A 21808-nucleotide genomic window follows, 5' to 3' on the forward strand; every position below is an offset into this window, starting at 1 on the left:
GTTACCTCTGCTGCAGAGGATACATTCATTAGAGTTAACTGTCTCTCATGAGGACCGCCACAGGACAGGAAGACCCAGAGTTACCTCTGCTGCAGAAGATATGTTCATTAGAGTTACCAGCCTCAGAAACCAGCAATTAACTGCACCTCAGAAATTGCAGCCCAAATAAATGCTTCAGAGTTCAAGTAACAGAAACATCTCAACATCAACTGTTCAGAGGAGACTGTGTGAATCAGGCCTTCATGGTGGAATTTCTGCAAAGATACCACTACTAAAGGACACCCATAAGAAAGAGACTTGCTTGGGCCAAGAAACACGAGAAATGGACATTAGACCGGTGGAAATCTGTCCTTTGGTCTGATGAGTCCAAATGTGAGATTTTTGGTTCCAACCGCCGTGTCTCTGTGAGCCGCAGAGTAGGTGAACGGATGATCTCTGCATGTGTGGTTCACACCGTGAAGCATGGAGGAGGAGGTGTGATGGTGTGGGGTTCCAAACGTGAAGCATGGAGGAGGAGGTGTGATGGTGTGTGGTTCCCAACGTGAAGCATGGAGGAGGAAGTGTGATGGTGTGTGGTTCCCAACGTGAAGCATGGAGGAGGAGGTGTGATGGTGTGGGGGTGCTTTGCTGGTGGCACTGTCAGCGATTTACTTAGAACACAAGGCACACTTAACCAGCATGGCTACCACAGCATTCTGCAGTGATACACCATCCCATCTGGTTTGCACTTAGTGGGACATCATTTGTTTTTCAACAGGACAATGACCCAAAACACACCACCTCCAGGCTGTTTTAAGGGCTATTTGACCAAGAAGGAGAGTGATGGAGTGCTGCATCAGATGACCTGGCCTCCACAATCACCCAACCTCAACCTAATTGAGATGGTTTGGGATGAGTTGGACCGCAGAGTAAAGGAAAAGCAGCCAACAAGTGCTCAGCATATGTGTGAACTCCTTCAAGACTGTTGGAAAAGCATTCCAGGTGAAGCTGGTTGAGAAAATGTCAAGAGTGTGCAAAGCTGTCATCAAGACAAAGGGTGGCTATTTGAAGAATCTCAAATATATTTTGATTTGTTTAACACTTTTTTTGGTTACTACATGATTCCATATGTGCTATTTCATAGTTTTGATGTCTTCACTATTATTCTACAATGTAGAAAATAGTCAAAATAAAGAAAAACCTTTGAATGAGTAGGTGTGTCCAAACTTGACTGATACCTTCGGAAAGTATTCAGACCTCTTAACCTTTTCCACATTTTGGTAGGTTACAGCCATTACTCAGTACTTTGTTGAAGCACCTTTGGCAGCGATTACAGCCTTGAGTATTCTTGGGTATGATGCTACAAGCTTGGCACACCTGTATTTGGGGAGTTTCTCCAATTCTACTCAAGCTCTGTCAGGTTGGATGGGGAGCGTTGCTGCACAGCTATTTTCAGGTCTCTCCAGAGATGTTCGATCGGGTTCAAGTCCGGGCTCTGGCTGGGACACTCAAGGAGTCAATTCAGAGAAAATGTCCCAAAACGACTCCTGCGTTGTCTTGGCTGTGTGCTTAGGGTCATTGTCCTGTTGGAAGGTGAACCTTCGCCCCAATCTGAGGTCCTGAGAGCTCTGGAGCAGGTTGTCATTAAGGATCTCTCTGTACTTTGCTCTGTTCAACTTTCCCTTGATCCTGACTAGTCTCCCAGTCCCTGCCTCTGAAAAACATACCCATAGCATGATGCTGCCACCACCATGCTTCACTCTAGGGATGGTGCCAGGTTTCCTCCAGACGTGACGCTTGGCATTCAGGCCAAATAGTAAAGTCTTGGTTTCATCAGACCAGAAAATCTTGTTTCTTATGGGCAGAGTTTTTAGGTGCCTTTTGGCAAACTCCAAGTGGGCTGCCATGTGCCTTTTACTGAGTAGTGGCTTCCGTCTGGGCACTCGACCATAAAGGCCTGATTGGTTGAGTGCTACAGAGTTGGTTGTCCTTCTGGAAGGTTCTCCCATCTCCACAGAGGAACTCTAGAGCTCTGTCAGAGAGACCATCGGGTTCTTGGTCACCTCCCTGACCAAGGCCCTTCTCCCCCAATTGCTCAGTTTGGCCGGGCGGCCAGCTCTAGGAAGAGTCTTGGTGGTTCCAAACTTCTTTCATTTAAGAATGATGGAGGCCACTGTGTTCTTGGGGACCTTCAATGCAGCAGACATTTTTTGGTATCCTTCCAGAGATCTGTGCCTCGACACAATCCTGTTTCTACGGATAATTCCTTCCACCTCATGGCTTGGTTTTTACTCTGACATGCACTGTCAACTGTGGGACCTTATATAGACAGGTGTGCGCCTTTCCAAATCATGTCCAATCAATTGAATTTACCACAGGTGGACTCCAATCAAGTTGAAGAAACATCTCATCCTGCTTGCTAAAATACCCCTCAGGACTATTCTGTCTATCATAAACTCCTGTCCTTTCCCATGAAGAGTGATTTGGTGTATGGGTCCTTACCTTTATAAATGCTGTCCTGTCCCTCCTTACCTTTATAAATGCTGTCCTGTCCCTGTCCCTCCATCTCCTTACCTTTATAAACGCTGTCCTGTCCCTCCACCTCCCTACCTTTATAAATGCTGTCCTGTCCCTCCACCTCCCTACCTTTATAAATGCTGTCCTGTCCCTCCACCTCCCTACCTTTATAAATGCTGTCCTGTCCCTGTCCCTCCATCTCCTTACCTTTATAAATGCTGTCCTGTCCCTCCACCTCCCTACCTTTATAAATGCTGTCCTGTCCCTCCACCTCCCTACCTTTATAAATGCTGTCCTGTCCCTCCACCTCCCTACCTTTATAAATGCTGTCCAGTCCCTGTATCTCCCTACCCTTATAAATGCTGTCCAGTCCCTGTATCTCCCTACCTTTATAAATGCTGTCCTGTCCCTCCACCTCCCTACCTTTATAAATGCTGTCCTGTCCCTCCACCTCCCTACCTTTATAAATGCTGTCCTGTCCCTCCACCTCCCTACCTTTATAAATGCTGTCCAGTCCCATGAAGAGTGATTTGGTGTATGGGTCCTTACCTTTATAAATGCTGCCCAGTCCCTGTATCTCCCTACCCTTATAAATGCTGTCCTGTCCCTCCACCTCCCTACCTTTATAAATGCTGTCCTGTCCCTCCACCTCCCTACCTTTATAAACGCTGTCCTGTCCCATGAAGAGTGATTTGGTGTATGGGTCCTTACCTTTATAAACGCTGTCCAGTCCCATGAAGAGTGATTTGGTGTATGGGTCCTTACCTTTATAAACGCTGCCCTCAGGGTCTGTGCTGCCGACAGGTTCACTCTCTCCAACTGTAAACACATTATCGATGCATCAAAACCCTTCTAACAGATATCTTCTCATTAACATAGCATATACACACACATCTCACAAACAAGGAAACACAGAGCTATACTAATCAGCACAACATGAAAACACTTCAAACTGCATAGCTAGTATCTACATACATGGAAGTTCATCTCATTAGCGAACACAGCAGAAACCCCCTACAGTACACTGGTACACACAAACACCATTGAAGAAGAGTGTGTGTGTGGTTTGGTTTTTACTGTCCTTGTGGGTACCAGAAGTCCTCACAGTGATAGTACAACAAGGAACTTTGGGGGAATGGTGTATCTGGGTATAACCTTACAGAGAACAGAGAGACACACACACACACACACACACACACACACACACAGTTACACACACACACACACACAGACATAGGTACACACACACACACACAGGTACACACACACACACACACAGGTACACAGGTACACAGACACAGACACAGACACAGACACACAGACACACACACACACACAGTCCCATTGAAGAAACACTGCATCTTCACCTCGTGGAAGACGGGGTACATCACAGTGTAGAGTGTCATGGAAACCATCGAGGTCATCTCCGCTTCATTCTTCATCTCTTCCATTGTCATCCTCGTCCAGAGGCCCACGTGTGTGTACGTGTCTGTACGTGTGTGTACGTGTGTGTTTCTGTGTGTACGTGTGTGTACGTGTGTGTTTCTGTGTGTACGTGTGTGTACGTGTCTGTACCTGTGTGTACGTGTGTTTCTGTGTGTGGTGTGAAGGCTGCTACAGGGGCAGAGATCGCTTCAGAGAAGGCTGGGGGACAGGACCTGAGGAGCGAAGGGTCCACGGGAGAGCATGGGAGGAGGAGGAGGAAGAGGACAGAGAACACAATCCAATGTTACATAACCTACTTTATGAGGAGAGGAGGGGAGAGCATGGGAGGAGGTAAATGACAGAGAACACAATCTAACGTTACATAACCTACGTTATGAGGAGAGGAGGGGAGAGCATGGGAGGAGGAAGAGGACAGAGAACACAATCCAATATTACATAACCTACTTTATGATGAGAGGAGGGGAGAACATGGGAGGAGGAAGAGGACAGAGAACACAATCCAATGTTACATAACCTACTTTTTGACTATAATACCGCATTTAGGCTACTTTACTGCTTCTGGTTGAGGTCTTTTTTTTTTTTGTGCTAGTAATGTCTACGTCAACAAACAACATCTAGCCTTGGAGGGCGATGACATTGTATAACCAGGTAAACATTCCATCTGCGCCTCCCGAGTGGCAGTGCTAGAGGCGTCACTGCAGAGTCAGGTTCGAGCCCGAGAGTGGCAGTGCTAGAGGCGTCACTGCAGATTCAGGTTCGAGCCCGAGAGTGGCAGTGCTAGAGGCGTCACTGCAGATTCAGGTTCGAGCCCGAGAGTGGCAGTGCTAGAGGCGTCACTGCAGATTCAGGTTCGAGCCCGAGAGTGGCAGTGCTAGAGGCGTCACTGCAGATTCAGGTTCGAGTCCGAGAGTGGCAGTGCTAGAGGCGTCACTGCAGATTCAGGTTCGAGCCCGAGAGTGGCAGTGCTAGAGGTGTCACTGCAGATTCAGGTTCGAGCCCGAGAGTGGCAGTGCTAGAGGCGTCACTGCAGAGTCAGATTCGAGCCCGAGAGTGGCAGTGCTAGAGGCGTCACTGCAGATTCAGGTTCGAGCCCGAGAGTGGCAGTGCTAGAGGCGTCACTGCAGATTCAGGTTCGAGCCCGAGAGTGGCAGTGCTAGAGGCGTCACTGCAGAGTCTGGTTCGAGCCCGAGAGTGGCAGTGCTAGAGGCGTCACTGCAGAGTCTGGTTCGAGCCCGAGAGTGGCAGTGCTAGAGGCGTCACTGCAGAGTCAGGTTCGAGCCCGAGAGTGGCAGTGCTAGAGGCGTCACTGCAGAGTCAGGTTCGAGCCCGAGAGTGGCAGTGCTAGAGGCGTCACTGCAGAGTCTGGTTCGAGCCCGAGAGTGGCAGTGCTAGAGGCGTCACTGCAGAGTCAGGTTCGAGCCCGAGAGTGGCAGTGCTAGAGGCGTCACTGCAGAGTCAGGTTCGAGCCCGAGAGTGGCAGTGCTAGAGGCGTCACTGCAGAGTCAGGTTCGAGCCCGAGAGTGGCAGTGCTAGAGGCGTCACTGCAGAGTCAGGTTCGAGCCCGAGAGTGGCAGTGCTAGAGGCGTCACTGCAGAGTCAGGTTCGAGTCCGAGCTGTGTCGCAGCCGGCCACGACCGGATGTTGTTATGTCCATTTCCTGAGCACGTCAACCAGGAGAAATAAATCCATAGTGCCTTCGCCTGGTAGGCTAGGGCACATATCATCAGGTCTAGCTTGACCGATACCCAGCCTAATGTCTGAAATATGCCTCAAACTCATCACACTTAGATGTGGAGGAAAGTTCACATAGGTTTGCAGTGGTAGGATTTATCAGGCCATCAATGGTGGAGAACAGCACTCTGTAATTATTCAGAGTATTAGTGATCAAGTTAGAGAAATGAGCCTGTCTGGCGTTTCTAATTGCCTTGTTAGATATGCCAAGTTGCTCTCTCAGAATATCATAATGGACCCGCAACAGAATTTCTACACTTCCACCTTGCCTTTCTGCAATTTCTCTTTCATTGTATTAGTTTCCTCACTCATCCAAGGGCCTCTCGGTTTGGTTGTGGCCTTTTCATCTTCACTGCAGCTGTGGTATCAATAACTTAACTTGCTATTAAAAGTTATCAACTAAATCATCACAAGAGGAAGACAGAGTAGGTGGATATATACACTTAATAAAATCCTGTAGCAACTTCAGAGGTCAGATAGTGTTTCTTCTTAATAATGTGTTCAGTATTACCCTGTTGCTACGGGCTACAAGGTAGGAAAACACACAGTGGTGATCAGATAAAGCAACGTCAACAATAGAAGATATGTCAATAGAAAGCCCCTTGGTAATAACCAGGTCCAGTAGAAAGCCCCTTGGTAATAACCAGGTCTGGTAGAAAGCCCCTTGGTAATAACCAGGTCCAGTAGAAAGCCCCTTGGTAATAAACAGGTCTGGTAGAAAGCCCCTTGGTAATAACAAGGTCTGGTAGAAAGCCCCTTGGTAATAACAAGGTCCAGTAGAAAGCCCCTTGGTAATAACCAGGTCCAGTAGAAAGCCCCTTGGTAATAACCAGGTCCGGTAGAAAGCCCCTTGGTAATAACCAGGTCCAGGAGAAAGCCCCTTGGTAATAACCAGGTCTGGTAGAAAGCCCCTTGGCAATAACCAGGTCCGGTAGAAAGCCCCTTGGTAATAACCAGGTCTGGTAGAAAGCCCCTTGGTAATAACAAGGTCTGGTAGAAAGCCCCTTGGTAATAACAAGGTCCAGTAGCAAGCCCCTTGGTAATAACAAGGTCCAGTAGCAAGCCCCTTGGTAATAACCAGGTCCAGTAGAAAGCCCCTTGGTAATAACCAGGTCTGGTAGAAAGCCCCTTGGTAATAACAAGGTCCAGTAGAAAGCCCCTTGGTAATAACAAGGTCCAGTAGAAAGCCCCTTGGTAATAACCAGGTCCAGTAGAAAGCCCCTTGGTAATAACCAGGTCTGGTAGAAAGCCCCTTGGTAATAACCAGGTCCGGTAGAAAGCCCCTTGGTAATAACCAGGTCCAGTAGAAAGCCCCTTGGTAATAACCAGGTCCGGTAGAAAGCCCCTTGGTAATAACCAGGTCCAGTAGAAAAAGCCCCTTGGTAATAACCAGGTCCAGTAGAAAAAGCCCCTTGGTAATAACCAGGTCCAGTAGAAAAAGCCCCTTGGTAATAACCAGGTCCAGTAGAAAGCCCCTTGGTAATAACCAGGTCCGGTAGAATGCCCCTTGGTAATAACCAGGTCCGGTAGAAAGCCCCTTGGTAATAACCAGGTCCAGTAGAAAGCCCCTTGGTAATAACCAGGTCCAATAGAAAGCCCCTTGGCAATAACCAGGTCCGGTAGAATGCCCCTTGGTAATAACCCGGTCCAGTAGAAAGCCCCTTGGTAATAACCAGGTCCAGTAGAAAGCCCCTTGGTAATAACCAGGTCCAGTAGAAAAAGCCCCTTGGTAATAACCAGGTCCGGTAGAATGCCCCTTGGTAATAACCCGGTCCAGTAGAAAGCCCCTTGGTAATAACCAGGTCCAGTAGAAAGCCCCTTGGTAATAACCAGGTCCAGTAGAAAAAGCCCCTTGGTAATAACCAGGTCCGGTAGAAAGCCCCTTGGCAATAACCAGGTCCAGTAGAAAGCCCCTTGGCAATAACCAGGCCCACTAGAAAGCCCCTTGGTAATAACCAGGTCCAGTAGAAAGCCCCTTGGTAATAACCAGGCCCACTAGAAAGCCCCTTGGCAATAACCAGGCCCACTAGAAAGCCCCTTGGTAATAACCAGGTCCGGTAGAAAGCCCCTTGGTAATAACCAGGTCCAGTAGAAAGCCCCTTGGTAATAACCAGGTCCAGTAGAAAAAGCCCCTTGGTAATAACCAGGTCCGGTAGAAAGCCCCTTGGCAATAACCAGGTCCAGTAGAAAGCCCCTTGGCAATAACCAGGCCCACTAGAAAGCCCCTTGGTAATAACCAGGTCCAGGAGAAAGCCCCTTGGTAATAACCAGGTCCAGGAGAAAGCCCCTTGGTAATAACCAGGTCCAGGGTACCGTGGTCATGTGTGGGCCCAGTAACATGTTGGATAAAGTCCATAGAAATCAAAAGATTCAGAAAATCAATGGTCAGTCTCTTTGTCAACATTAATATTAAAATCACCAAACACAATGATTGTATCACAGTTCTCAAGGACAATAGTTGAGAGAAATCAGTAAAGGAAGTGGGGCAGTGTTTTGTTGGGCTACACAGGGTTATGGTCAGCACTGGTGGGCAGAGGCTGATATCTAAACAGAATGGCATGATGATCAACAGACCCATAGTCACCAAATGAAATGTCCCTACAGCTGAGAGTTTTGGTAAAAATAGAGGCTGTCCCTCCACCCTTTTCTCAGTATGAAAACCTGTATTCCGAGGGGAGGGGGGGGGGGGGGTACTTCACTAATACCGACACTGAAAACAGCCATGCTTCAGTGAGAAACGTGCAATCAAATCTGTGATCAGTGATGAAGTCATTCACGAGCAAGGTTTTACTCATGATTTCTAACATTTAAAGTGCATGTGGGCCACTCTGCCCCATGGGGCATCTGCCTAGAAGTAACCAGTAGAATATCAACCAAATGATTAACATTACAACCATGTTTTCTGACTGTCTCCAATCTATCAGAATGGTAGGAGATGACAGTTTGGATAAACTCACTAGAAGGCAGAAATAAAGGAAGATAAATTAGGTTACTCACAAAATAATCCATTTCTACAGTAGTTAAGCTTTCCAAGTCCTCTGTTGGTTACTCTGACAGGGAGAACTGCACCACCAGACCCGGTCTGTCAGTCTGACAGTGAGAACTGCACCACCAGACCCTGTCTGTCAGTCCAGACCCTGTCTGTCAGTCTGACAGGGAGAACTGCGCCACCAGACCCTGTCTGTCAGTCTGACAGGGAGAACTGCACCACCAGACCCTGTCTGTCAGTCGGACAGTGAGAACTGCACCACCAGACCCTGTCTGTCAGTCCAGACCCTGTCTGTCAGTCTGACAGGGAGAACTGCACCACCAGACCCTGTCTGTCAGTCTGACAGGGAGAACTGCACCACCAGACCCTGTCTGTCAGTCTGACAGGGAGAACTGCACCACCAGACCCTGTCTGTCAGTCTGACAGGGAGAACTGCACCACCAGACCCTGTCTGTCAGTCTGACAGGAAGAACTGCACCACCAGACCCTGTCTGTCAGTCTGACAGGAAGAACTGCACCACCAGACCCTGTCTGTCAGTCTGACAGGGAGAACTGCACCACCAGACCCTGTCTGTCAGTCTGACAGGAAGAACTGCACCACCAGACCCTGTCTGTCAGTCTGACAGGGAGAACTGCACCACCAGACCCTGTCTGTCAGTCTGACAGGGAGAACTGCACCACCAGACCCTGTCTGTCAGTCTGACAGGGAGAACTGCACCACCAGACCCTGTCTGTCAGTCTGACAGGAAGAACTGCACCACCAGACCCTGTCTGTCAGTCTGACAGGGAGAACTGCACCACCAGACCCTGTCTGTCAGTCTGACAGGGAGAACTGCACCACCAGACCCTGTCTGTCAGTCTGACAGGGAGAACTGCACCACCAGACCCTGTCTGTCAGTGTGATAGGGAGAACTGCACCACCAGACCCTGTCTGTCAGTCTCTAAAACATGTTTTCCTCCAGCAGCAACCGGCTGAGGAGCAGCAGGAGAAACCCCTCTCAGAACAGGTTCTGTATGCTGTGCACGTGTGATAGTTGTGTTGGATAAATAAGATATATAATGACTAACGAAAATACACACAGCCCAATTTAAATTCCACTAAAATATGAAAACGAACCTATAAACCGATAAGCATTTAAATAAAAGGTATTTCCATCAATTAATAAAAAGCATTATTTTGCAATGGGATTTTTCCTCCGGGTCTTTTTGGCCGGCAACAGTGTCATTTATGACATTTCTTCATTTTTTTGGGGACAAAAGACCAGAATTGCCAGTCAACGGAAATGCTGGTACCCCTGGTGTTACCGAGCAGGCAAGCTACGATTCTCTTTCCTCCTCCTCTGACTGAAACATTCAGCAGAATGATGTACTGCATGACATCACCCTTGGCCGCTGTTACGTTCCTCAGTTTATGTGTTGTAGTTTGTGTATTTGCATGTGTTTTATTTCAGGAAATGGCTTCCTGAAATCCCTCAAGCAGCTGATTGGTCGACTCCAGGGCTAATTGGAGAGCTGACCCCGCCCCCTCGTCAAGACACAGCTGTCTCCAGTTACACATTCATTCTGAAGCTATATAAAAGCCAGTGTTCTGTTCAGCTGAGAGATTTGCTGGGAGGTCATTGCAGAGAGATTTTGCTGGAGGTTGATTTGCTGAGAGAGATTTGCTGGGAGGTCATTGCAGAGTTTTGCTAGAGAGATTTGCTGGGAGGTCATTGTAGAGAGATTTTGCTGGAGGTTGATTTGCTGAGAGATTTGCTGGGAGGTCATTGCAGAGTTTTGCTAGAGAGATTTGCTGGGAGGTCATTGCAGAGATTTTGCTAGAGGTTGATTTTGCTGGGAGTTCGTTGTTGGTAGCAGTTGGTATGTTCTGTGAGTTTGTTGCTCAGGTAGAGCTTATTTGATGTCCTTTGTTTCTTAGTTTGTTTGTGAAATTGTTTAATATTCTGTTTCATTTGTTCCCAGGGGAGAAGGGGAAGGCACCTAGGGAGTGCTTAGGCAAGAGGCCCGCGGGCATACATATACCCGTAGTATATTCATTGTCTAGGCACACTAGGTAAGACCTGGGCGGACCACCCCCTGTATTTTGGTTAGGGCACCAGGTGGCGCTAAATTAGGTAAGTAGTGGGTAGGCAGGTAAGATAGGAGAGTGGGGCTTTGAGATTTACTTTCTTTGCTTTGGTTCCGTCCAGCCCCTTTTCCCCAGTTCTATTTCTGGCTAGGCAGGCAGTGTCTTCAGAGGGCGTTGATAAAAACCATAGCTCTGAGCACTGCTCTCAGGTCAGCTTCATCCCCATGTATTCTTTGAGACAGTCTCAGTGCTGAGACTCCTTAGGCCATGTCCCAATCTCACCACAAGCTTGACACATTTCCTTCAAGGCCTCTGATTTGAAAGGACTTGATAGCAGCTTAAGGGCACCATACTGAGACTAGAAACATTCCACCCAGCAGTGAAGAGTGGGGGACAATAGCGGAAAGGAAAAATTATTGGACATGTTCTTATCTGATGCGACGCTTCTCTCCATTACCTGTCATCTGGACAACGCTACTGTCTGCAACACGCTGATTAGCCGGGCTACTGGACCTGCAGAACATGACATCGTCACTTTCAACAACCTCAGTTGTCTGACTGTTTTGATACAAAAGACCAAGCTATACATCCGCCGAGACATTACAGGCAGTCGTGCATTATCACGTTGTAAAATGAACAGGTTCTATTTACAGGCCGTTAAAACTTCATTTAAAATGTCCACGAGAGTTATTTGTCACATAAAGCAAGGCGTCTGGACGGCTGACTGGTCCGATAGGCCAGCTGCTGTGGAGAAATGTACAGCAGTTACAAAACAGATGTCTCTAGCCATAACTCCCATCCACCAGTACCACCCCCGTGTACTGTAGCTACCCCATACAGCCTCCTCCTCCTTGATTAGTGTCTTGACTTGAGTAACGTTACACTCTGCCACAAATGAGCTAATTGCATTTCCAACTACTCATGACATTTCATTATAGTGAGGTCACCGTTTGATGACAACTGCGGTGTAATCATTAGTCCAAACACGAGAGTTTCTAACGGACAAATTCAGGTAACATGAAGGTCCCTGCTCGTTTCGTTCGGCTTCCGTTTAAGAAACATTTTGCAACATATCCCTTTCAATTCACATTCCTTGCAGAAAGAACTATTTGCAAACCTTTTAAAACGTCCAGAAAGACAGTGGTCTTCGAAGGTTATTTATACTTTAAAAGACATGTGAATGGATGTGGATGAAAGACTTCTGCCAGTGTTTTAAAGTCCCAGTTTCATAATCCTTCCTTTACCTTCAACTCTATATATCCAAGTGAGCCTATGATGACCTTGGGGATCAGATTTACCATTAAACCCATTGATCAAACGTATGAGACAGACAGACATTGCTCAAAAGGGGTTGTTTGTGATATCTACACTCAGTTGCCACTTTATTAGGTTCACCACTCTATTCACGAAAATAAATTGCTCCTACATACACCAAGTCCCGTGGTTTTGGCTTGCGAGACACTAAAGCTTGCAGAGAAGTATTCAGGTATTCTGTTACTGTTTGTTTGAACTGTAGAATGCGCAAAATGACAGCACAGTCTGTGATGGTGTTTTGTAACTCAGAAAAGTTCCAAAACTTGTACTGAGTGTAACAAACTCCCACTGGACTTAACTTGAACAGTCTTATCTCCTTTCCCAGGTTCATCAACAGCTCTGAATTCACACTGCTCCAGATGCATAGGGGGTTGTACCTAATAAGGTGACCACTGAATCTATAGACTTTCCACAGTGTGTTCTGGGAATACCCAGGGTATTAAACATTTGGCTATAAGTGTTGAACTGTTGAATCTATTACCTCAGGAAATGGTGCAATTCAGCTTGTCTGGGGATGACAAAAAAGGACTTAAATGATTGTATGGGACCTCTTTTCTGTTAAATTAGAGACATACAAATAAATGACTGTAGTGCCTTGTAACTAGTTTAAAATGTGGAAGTGTTGCACTAAAAATGCAAATATTGATTTGGTATACAATTTAAGATTGTAAACATTGTACAACTACATAAACATTGTGTAACTTCATATAGAACCAATTTCATTTGACATTAATATTTCTTTAAAGTTATTGCAAATAAATACATATTTTCACTTTTTTCCTGCGACAATCACTGAATTAGACATTGATTTCTTCATCTTTAAAATGCAATATTTTAGAATTTATGTGTTTCTACCAAGTCAAAACTGGATTTTTTAACTCAAAACAAAGATTGTAAAAGTGTGCTAGACATGTATAGAATCAATTATACTTCGTTTGATGTTTCTGTGACAAACGGTGAATTAGTTACTGATTTATACCGCTTTTAATGGTATTTGGCGAATGTCTGTTGAATATGTGAATATAATACCAAATTTACCTCGGTTAGGAGGTTGGGGGTCACCTGCCACTGGCAGTGCCAGAAACGTGGATCATTGAAGTTACACAACTAAGATTAGCTAACTAACGTTAGTTTATACAGTTACGTTGATTAGGACAATTATGGAAATGATTAGCTACAATCGACCAACACACAGTTAGCTATGATCACCAACAAGCTATACATCCTCTAATAACGACGAGGGGAATTTCTCATGATCAGTTAGCTAGTTACTATATTCAGTTTGAATCATCGCCCAGGTGGGTATCTAGGTGCGTGAATACGCTAAATTACTAACTAGTCAAACATGTTTAAGGTTAACTATCTTAGCTAGCTAAACAAAAACGATTCGTTAACGTTAGTTGGTGAAATAGCAACGCCGCCTTTAGCTACATACCTGTTTACAGTAGACAGAAGTGGTAGATTGCTTATTTATAGCGAAGTAGGGCTCAGTTGCCGTGGCTAGCTAGTCGTGTATTTTATTTTCTAATTCAAAGTTTTCTGCGACGAGGGTTTTCCGAGTAAACACCGAGTAAACACCAATCAGCTGGCCACCAAACTGGCTGTCGGTTGTAGTTTTTATTGACATCCCCCATTATGGCAGTGGCAAAGGCACGGTAAATATAAGAACTACAACTCCCAAGTTGTTCAAGCACTCAAGGGGCGTTCTACACCAAGCAGCTAAAGCTTGAACAGACTTATTTTGGAAAAAATAATAAAATACAAAAACTCAATCTCTCGTAGACAAACTCGATTCCGGACATATAAAAATGTAACAACAACAGCTACTGAAATAAAAAGTGTGCATTGTGTTTCAGGAAGCGCAGTGAAGGACCAATCAGCGTGTGGAAAGGGCGGGACAAGAGCGAAAATATTTAGCTCCGCGAGCGACCTGCTGCGGTGGTGAAGAGAACCAGCGAGGCGACGCACGACACAGGACAGTATTTCTACATTACCTACCTGACACTGCTCGGTAAGGCACATTAACAATATTATAAAATACGTAGAAATATGTTCAATGCATTGTGTGTATATCAGTTATACATCAATGGTTTGATTGCGGCCATTTTCACGTTTAGATTTGAAGATTGGGTGATGTTATCATAGTTTATGTGATATGTTCATGTTTTCACATTATAGAGGTGCGGTTTATTGCCATGGCAAAGATGAAGTTACTAGGCGACCACAAGGAAAAATTGATGTCACTTAGTGTTTTATGAGAATGTTGTCTGTACTGAGTCTAACAACCTAAAGATGCTGATCTGTCCACTAAAGGCAGTAGCATCATCGATAGCCAATGAGGGGATTGTTTTTCAGTTGAGGACACACAGACACAATTACAATATTGTGGGTCTCTAATGTCCTTGAAATTGATTAAGCCTAGTATTGACTTTAAATTCCTTTTCTCAAGTAAATGTTATAATGAAAAGGTTGAATTCCCACCTTGGCACAACACGCCCAGTCCCCGGGGCACAGACCTCAAGGCCAGGAAAACATGATTGTTGTTGGAAAACACAGCTAACTTCCTGCATTTCAACACATTTTTTGTATATATATATATATATATATATATATATATATATATATATATATATATATATATATATATATATATATATATATATTTGTATTAATAATTCTATTCTACACATTTTTCCATAACACATTTGGGTTGTCATCATTGAATGACAATGATTATGCAAATTATCAAGAGGAACCTGTTACTTAAAAATTATATTTAAAAAAAGAGCAAATCAGTTAGTTCACTAAACATATACCACCTCCACCAAACCCAAAGGAAACTCTTCTCTATTCTCTTCTATGAAACAAAAGAAGCACACAACCATATGTTGTTATTAATCCTATGATTTATTGTTTGTTAATCTGTGTCGATGAGCCGGGTCATTAAAGGTTACCTGGGTTATTAAAGGTTACCTGGGTTATTAAAGGTTACCTGGGTTATTAAATGTTACCTGGGTTATTAATGGTTACCTTGGTTATTAAAGGTTACCTGTGTTATTAATGGTTACCTTGGTTATTAGCGGTTACCCTGGTTATTAAAGGTTACCCGGGTTATTAAAGGTTGCCTGGGTTATTAAAGGTTACCTGGGTTATTGAAGGATATCTGGGTTATTAAAGGTTACCAGTGTTATTAAAGGTTACCTGGGTTATTAAGGTTACCCGGGTTATTAAAGGTTACCTGGGTTATTAAAGGTTACCCGGGTTATTAACGGATACCTGTGTTATTAAAGGTTACCTGGGTTATTAAAGGTTACCCGGGTTATTAACGGATACCTGTGTTATTAAAGGTTACCTGGGTTATTAAAGGTTGCCTGGGTTATTAAAGGTTACCTGGGTTATTAATGGTTACCTGGGTTATTAACGGATACCTGTGTTATTAATGGTTCAAGCCAATGGAAATGCATGAAAAAATCAAGCATTGCCACGAGAGAGACCACAGCAGAAGGTCACGGCAGGTACAAACGTCTGGAACAACATTTATGGAACAACAGCATCTCTGAGTCCACTGGTAGGAATACATTAGGGCTGCAGTTGTATGTTAATGCACTGGAAGGGAGATTGAGGATGTGATTTGGATACATAGGGGCAGATATACTCAGTAGTGGCTGCCATATTGGAATACACACACACACACACACACACACACACACACACACACACACACACACACACACACACACACACACAGAGGGAGTCGAACAGCAGTTTGTCCTTTACAATCCACAAGGGATTTGTTTATCGTCTCAGAGAGAGAAAGGGGGGGGGGGTGAGATATGTGAGCGAGAGAATGTCCCTTGTAGCTCAGTTGGTAGAGCACGGCGTTTGTAACTCCTGGGCTGCTGGTTCGATTCCCGAGGGGGACCTGTATGAAGAAAAAGTATGAAAATTGTATGGACTCAATACTGTAAATCGCTCTGGATAAGAGCCTCTGCTAAATGAATGACATGTAGAAAGGGGAAGATGAGAGAGTCTGCCATTGACTAAGAGATAGGGACAAAGATAAGAGAGAGAATAGATTAATATTGATAGAGTCAATACAGAGGGGAGATGATGGACCGTTGTTGATGTTTAAGACTCCACCAGGGATTATACTCCTACATAAAGTACCCCTGGATGTTACAAGTACAGTAACCATATCATAGATATTCAACTGTAATGATGTGGTAGATTTCACCATACATCCCAACACACCCATATGCAATACTGTTACTATAGACATTCTCCCACACAGCCTTTATCTAGTCCACAGCCCTGTGTTGTTATGACACTGTCCTCAGCATTGGTAGTGATCTGCTGGTGGCTGGCTCTGCTCTCTGGGGTGGGTGGGCTGCTGATATAGACAGATCCTCACCACCTCTCTCTCTCTCCCTCACACCTACAGTACATACCCAACACACACATATTAAATGCAAGGGACGTCAGTGATAGAGACAGCTCTTGTCCATTATGATCAGAACATTGCACATCTTACATTGTGCGTACATGTCTCTGTTACTCTCTCTCTTTCCATCCCTCCATACGTCTCTATCCCTTCCTCTTTTAAAACCGTTCTCTCTCTGCTTCCTGTCCTCTTCTCCTGTCCTCTCCTCCTCCTGTCCTCTCCTCCTGTCCTCTCCTCCTCCTGTCCTCTCCTCCTGTCCTCTCCTCCTCCTGTCCTCTCCTTCTCTCCTCCTGTCCTCTCCTCCTGTCCTCTCCTCCTCCTGTCCTCTCCTCCTCCTGTCCTCTCCTCCTGTCCTCTCCTCCTCCTGTCCTCTCCTCCTCCTGTCCTCTCCTTCTGTCCTCTCCTCCTCCTGTCCTCTCCTCCTGTCCTCTCCTCTCCTCCTGTCCTCTCCTCCTCCTGTCCTCTCCTCCTCCTGTCCTCTCCTCCTGTCCTCTCCTCCTCCTGTCCTCTCCTCCTCCTGTCCTCCTGTCCTCTCCTCCTGTCCTCTCCTCCTCCTGTCCTCTCCTCCTCCTCTCCTCCTCCTGTCCTCTCCCCCTCCTGTCCTCTCCTCCTCCTCTCCTCCTCCTCTCCTCCTCCTGTCCTCTCCTCCTCCTCTCCTCCTCCTGTCCTCTCCTAGTACATTTTAGTATTTAGTACATTTAGTCTCTAGTACATATTAGTCTTTCTAGTGCATTTAGTCTCTCTAGTACATTTAGTATATAGTACATTTTAGTCTCTAGTACATTTCAGTCTCTCTAGTGCATTTAGTCTCTCTAGTACATTTAGTATTTAGTACATTTTAGTCTCTTCAGTACATTTAGTCTCTCTAGTGCATTTAGTATTTAGTACATTTTAGTCTCTAGTGCATTTAGTCTCTCTAGTGCATTTAGTCTCTTCAGTACATTTAGTCTCTAGTACATTTTAGTCTATTCAGTACATTTAGTCTCTAGTACATTTTTAGTCTCTTCAGTAAAATTAGTCTCTAGTACATTTAGTCTCTAGTACATTTAGTCTCTAGTACATTTTAGTATCTTCAGTACATTTAGTCTCTTCATTTTAGTCTCTTCAGTACATTTAGTCTCTTCAGTACATTTAGTCTCTTCAGTACATTTAGTCTCTAGTACATTTAGTCTCTTCAGTACATTTAGTCTCTAGTACATTTAGTCTCTAGTATATTTTAGTCTCTTCGGTACATTTAGTCTCTAGTACATTTAGTCTCTAGTACATTTAGTCTCTTCAGTACATTTAGTCTCTAGTACATTTAGTCTCTAGTACATTTTAGTCTCTTGTACATTTAGTCTCTAGTACATTTAGTCTCTAGTACATTTAGTCTCTAAGTACATTTTAGTCTCTTCAGTACATTTAGTCTCTTCAGTACATTTAGTCTCTAGTACATTTTAGTCTCTAGTACATTTAGTCTCTAGTACATTTAGTCTCTAGTACATTTAGTCTCTAGTGCATTTTAGTCTCTTCAGTACATTTAGTCTCTTCAGTAGATTTAGTCTCTAGTACATTTAGTCTCTAGTACATTTAGTCTCTTCAGTACATTTAGTCTCTTCAGTAGATTTAGTCTCTAGTACATTTAGTCTCTAGTACATTTAGTCTCTTTGGTACATTTAGTCTCTTCAGTAGATTTAGTCTCTTCAGTAGATTTAGTCTCTAGTACATTTAGTCTCTAGTACATTTAGTCTCTTTGGTACATTTCGTCTCTTCAGTAGATTTAGTCTCTAGTACATTTAGTCTCTAGTACATTTAGTCTCTTGTACATTTAGTCTCTTTTGTCTTCAGTACATTTAATCTGTTTAGTATTTAGTATTTAAAATGGCCTCCAGTCATTAACTTCACTCACGGACCCTAAATAGAAACCGATCCAATTACAGCTTAAATCTCTGAAGTGCGCTCCCTGTGTGTGTGTGTGTGTGTGTGTGTGTGTGTGCGCGCGCGCGTGCGTGCGTGTGTGTGTGGAAAGGGGTCAAGCGTTAAGGCGGTGCTGTTTTGCTGTGTAAGGGGTGTGTGGTAACTTTGGCTCCACGTCAGCCCTTCTTTCCCTGTTTGGAGGGTAGCTGTAGTTAACGTGCATCCTGCTGTCTCTCTCTCTCTCTCCATCCTCTCCTCCCTCTGTATTTCTCTCTCTCTCTGTCTCTCTCTCTCTCTCTCTCTCATCCTCCATCTGAGTGCATCTGAGTGCCAACTCTTTCTGAAGACCCACAATATCTCTCCCTCTATCTCTCTCCCTGCAATGTCTCTCCCAACCCTCTCTCATTCTTCTCTCTGTCTCTCTCTCTCTGTCTCTCTCTCTATGTCTCTGTCTGTTAACAGGGCTTAATAAGTGGTTGACCTCAGTTAACCCCTGTGGTATGGGCAGAGTGCGCTATGGGATTTATGACACTTGATTCAAGTTACAAACAAGCGGGAGAGCCACGTGGGAATGATTCTAGCAGGCTGCAGCAGCAATAGGTTATTACCTGCTATTCATGCCCTGTTTTCCCTACAGCAGAGGTACCCAAACTGGGAGACCAACTCAGTCCGGGTTTTAAACTTACTCTTGAACGTTGAAATCGTAGAATTCTCAAGGTGCCGTTTTTGAAATTGGGTAGTGTGTCATCAGTACCTCTTGTCATGTTAGTAATTACGTACCTTAGAGAGATCAACTAGCCATGTCAGCTAACGCTTTTTTTTATTTTGGGTTTTTAGCCCATAGATAGTGTTGTCTTTTTTTTTTGTCACTCAAATATCACATGCATACATATTAGACATGGCAAGATGTATAGAATTTCAAGAAAATACCTCATGACAACATGTTCCCCAATGCTGGAAGGAGGGCCCCAAGTGAAAACCTTTGGGATGCCCTGCCCTACAGTATACCAGGCAGGTGGTTTTTACATGAAAGGATAGAGAGACTGTTTTGTTGTTGGTTGTTCTTAACGCAGGTCTTTCAGAGCTTGGGATGAGCTGAGATCAGGGATTGTCCTGTTGTCAAGTCAGATTTTAGCTTAGAGTCCCTGTCTGCCTGCCTGTCCGTCCGTCCGTCTGTCTGTCTGTGTGTTTGTTTCTGTCTGTGTGAAGGGATATGAGAGGGAAGGGCAGCACCGGAGGCAGGATTTGGGTGGTTGTTTTAGACTGTTAGGCTGGTCTGAGATTAACTGAGTATGATTTTGGCTGGGGACACGGCATGACAGGGTAGGGTGAGAGAGAAGGCTGGGGACACGGCATGACAGGGTAGGGGGAGAGAGAAGGCTGGGGGACACGGCATGACAGGGTAGGGTGAGAGAGAAGGCTGGGGACACGGCATGACAGGGTAGGGTGAGAGAGAAGGCTGGGGACACGGCATGACAGGGTAGGGTGAGAGAGAAGGCTGGGGACACGGCGTGACAGGGTAGGGGGAGAGAGAAGGCTGGGGGACACGGTGTGACAGGGTAGGGGGAGAGAAGGCTGGGGGACACGGTGTGACAGGGTAGGGGGAGAGAAGGCTGGGGGACACGGCATGACAGGGTAGGGGGAGAGAAGGCTGGGGGACATGGTGTGACAGGGTAGGGTGAGAGAAGGCTGGGGGACACGGCGTGACAGGGTAGGGGGAGAGAAGGCTGGGGGACACGGCGTGACAGGGTAGGGGGAGAGAAGGCTGGGGGACACGGCGTGACAGGGTAGGGGGAGAGAAGGCTGGGGGACACGGCGTGACAGGGTAGGGGGAGAGAAGGCTGGGTAAAGGAGAAGAGGAAAGAAGGATGTTTTGTTCTTGTTCTGTATCAGTGGACGAAGCTGTTGTCAGGTAGTCTCTTCATCACTTGTTCAATACAGGGGAGTTGGGGGTAGTCAGAGGAATGGAGGGAAAGGAGGGAGTGAAATGGAGGAGTGGAGACGATTCTGTTCTATTATGAAGAGGAGCTATAGTTTCAGAGATGTCACTGTTCTCTGTAGTGTGTTGTTGAGGGAAGGGAGGGAGGGAGGGAGGGAGGGAGAGAGAGAGGGCTAAGCTGCATAACAATAGGATCAGTCCCACAGTCCTCTCCCAGGACACAGTGTTGGATCTGAAACAGATAGGTGATAAATTGGTACAAATGAATGTATAACACCTCTCCCAATCTGAATGTATAGAACCTCTCCCAATCTGAATGTATAGAACCTCTCCCAATCTGAATGTATAGAACCTCTCCCAATCTGAATGTATAGAACCTCTCCCAATCTGAATGTATAGAACCTCTCCCAATCTGAATGTATAGAACCTCTCCCAATCTGAATGTATAGAACCTCTCCCAATCTGAATGTATAGAACCTCTCCCAATCTGAATGTATAGAACCTCTCCCAATCTGAATGTATAGAACCTCTCTCAATCTGAATGTATAGAACCTCTCCCAATCTGAATGTATAGAACCTCTCCCAATCTGAATCCCCTTCTCATCAGAATGAAGAACTGTGGATGGCGCAGTTCTATCATGGTGCACAGCAATCTGAGAGAGAGAGAGAGAGAGAGAGAGAGAGAGAGAGAGAGAGAGAGAGAGAGAGAGAGAGAGAGAGAGAGAGAGAGAGAGAGAGAGAGAGAGAGAGAGAGAGAGAGAGAGAGAGAGAGAGAGAGAGAGAGAGAGAGAGAGAGAGAGAGAGAGAGAGAGAGAGAGAGAGAGAGAGAGAGGTGTAGTTCATTCCTTTGATTGAGAAATGGATGGAGAGATGGGGGAAGGGGAGTGAGAGAGTAGAACAAATCAGCTTTCTGTAGCCAGCAGACTGATTGTTATTCTCATGTCGCATTGACACTGCCTGAGTGTGTGTGTGTGTTTAGAATATGAATGTCATTATGAAGTTGAGACAGCAGGCCTGGAGGACAAGACATTATGAAGTGGAGACAGCAGGTTGGAGGACAGGACATTTATGAAGTGGAGACAGCAGGCTGGAGGACAGGACATTATGAAGTGGAGACAGCAGGCTGGAGGACAGGACATTATGAAGTGGAGACAGCAGGCTGGAGGACAGGACATTATGAAGTAGAGACAGCAGGCTGGAGGACATTATGAAGTAGAGACAGCAGGCTGGAGGACGTTATGAAGTGGAGACAGCAGGCTGGAGGACAGGACATTATGAAGTAGAAACAGCAGGCTGGAGAACATTATGAAGTGGAGACAGCAGGCTGGAGGACAGGACATTATGAAGTGGAGACAGCAGGCTGGAGGACAGGACATTATGAAGTGGAGACAGCAGGCTGGAGGACAGGACATTATGAAGTAGAGACAGCAGGCTGGAGGACAGGACATTATGAAGTGGAGACAGCAGGCTGGAGGACAGGACATTATG

General features: G+C 45.5%; 2 protein-coding genes across 7 annotated transcripts in view; one reads left to right on the forward strand and one right to left on the reverse strand.

The window, feature by feature from the left end:
- Window positions 1-13643, reverse strand: part of LOC118944009 (programmed cell death protein 10) — a 39191-nt gene extending 25548 nt beyond the window's left edge. Inside the window, exons 1-4 of one of the 5 annotated variants that reach the window (XM_090218931.1) lie at window positions 13480-13590; window positions 12526-12552; window positions 3864-4154; window positions 3262-3315 (exon numbers count right to left, since the gene is read on the reverse strand). In XM_090218931.1, the coding sequence (XP_090075057.1) occupies window positions 3262-3315; window positions 3864-3953 (144 nt within the window). In that variant the 5' untranslated portion in view covers window positions 3954-4154; window positions 12526-12552; window positions 13480-13590. Of the gene's footprint in view, window positions 1-2225; window positions 3316-3863; window positions 4155-12525; window positions 12553-13479 lie in introns of those variants that run through there. The other 4 variants (XM_090218930.1, XR_016491433.1, XM_036961134.2 and 1 more) reach the window with 4 other exon arrangements.
- Window positions 13644-13900: 257 nt separating this feature from the next.
- serpini1 (serpin peptidase inhibitor, clade I (neuroserpin), member 1) overlaps window positions 13901-21808 on the forward strand; it is a 51495-nt gene continuing 43587 nt past the window's right edge. For both annotated transcript variants that reach the window (XM_090218932.1, XM_090218934.1), the window contains exon 1: window positions 13901-14055. The gene's annotated coding sequence lies outside the window, so the exon portion shown is untranslated. The remainder of the gene's footprint in view (window positions 14056-21808) is intronic.

The sequence above is a fragment of the Oncorhynchus mykiss genome, chromosome 24 (genome assembly GCF_057628025.1).
Source record: "Oncorhynchus mykiss isolate SJ-2025 chromosome 24, ASM5762802v1, whole genome shotgun sequence".
Lineage (NCBI taxonomy): Eukaryota > Metazoa > Chordata > Actinopteri > Salmoniformes > Salmonidae > Oncorhynchus > Oncorhynchus mykiss.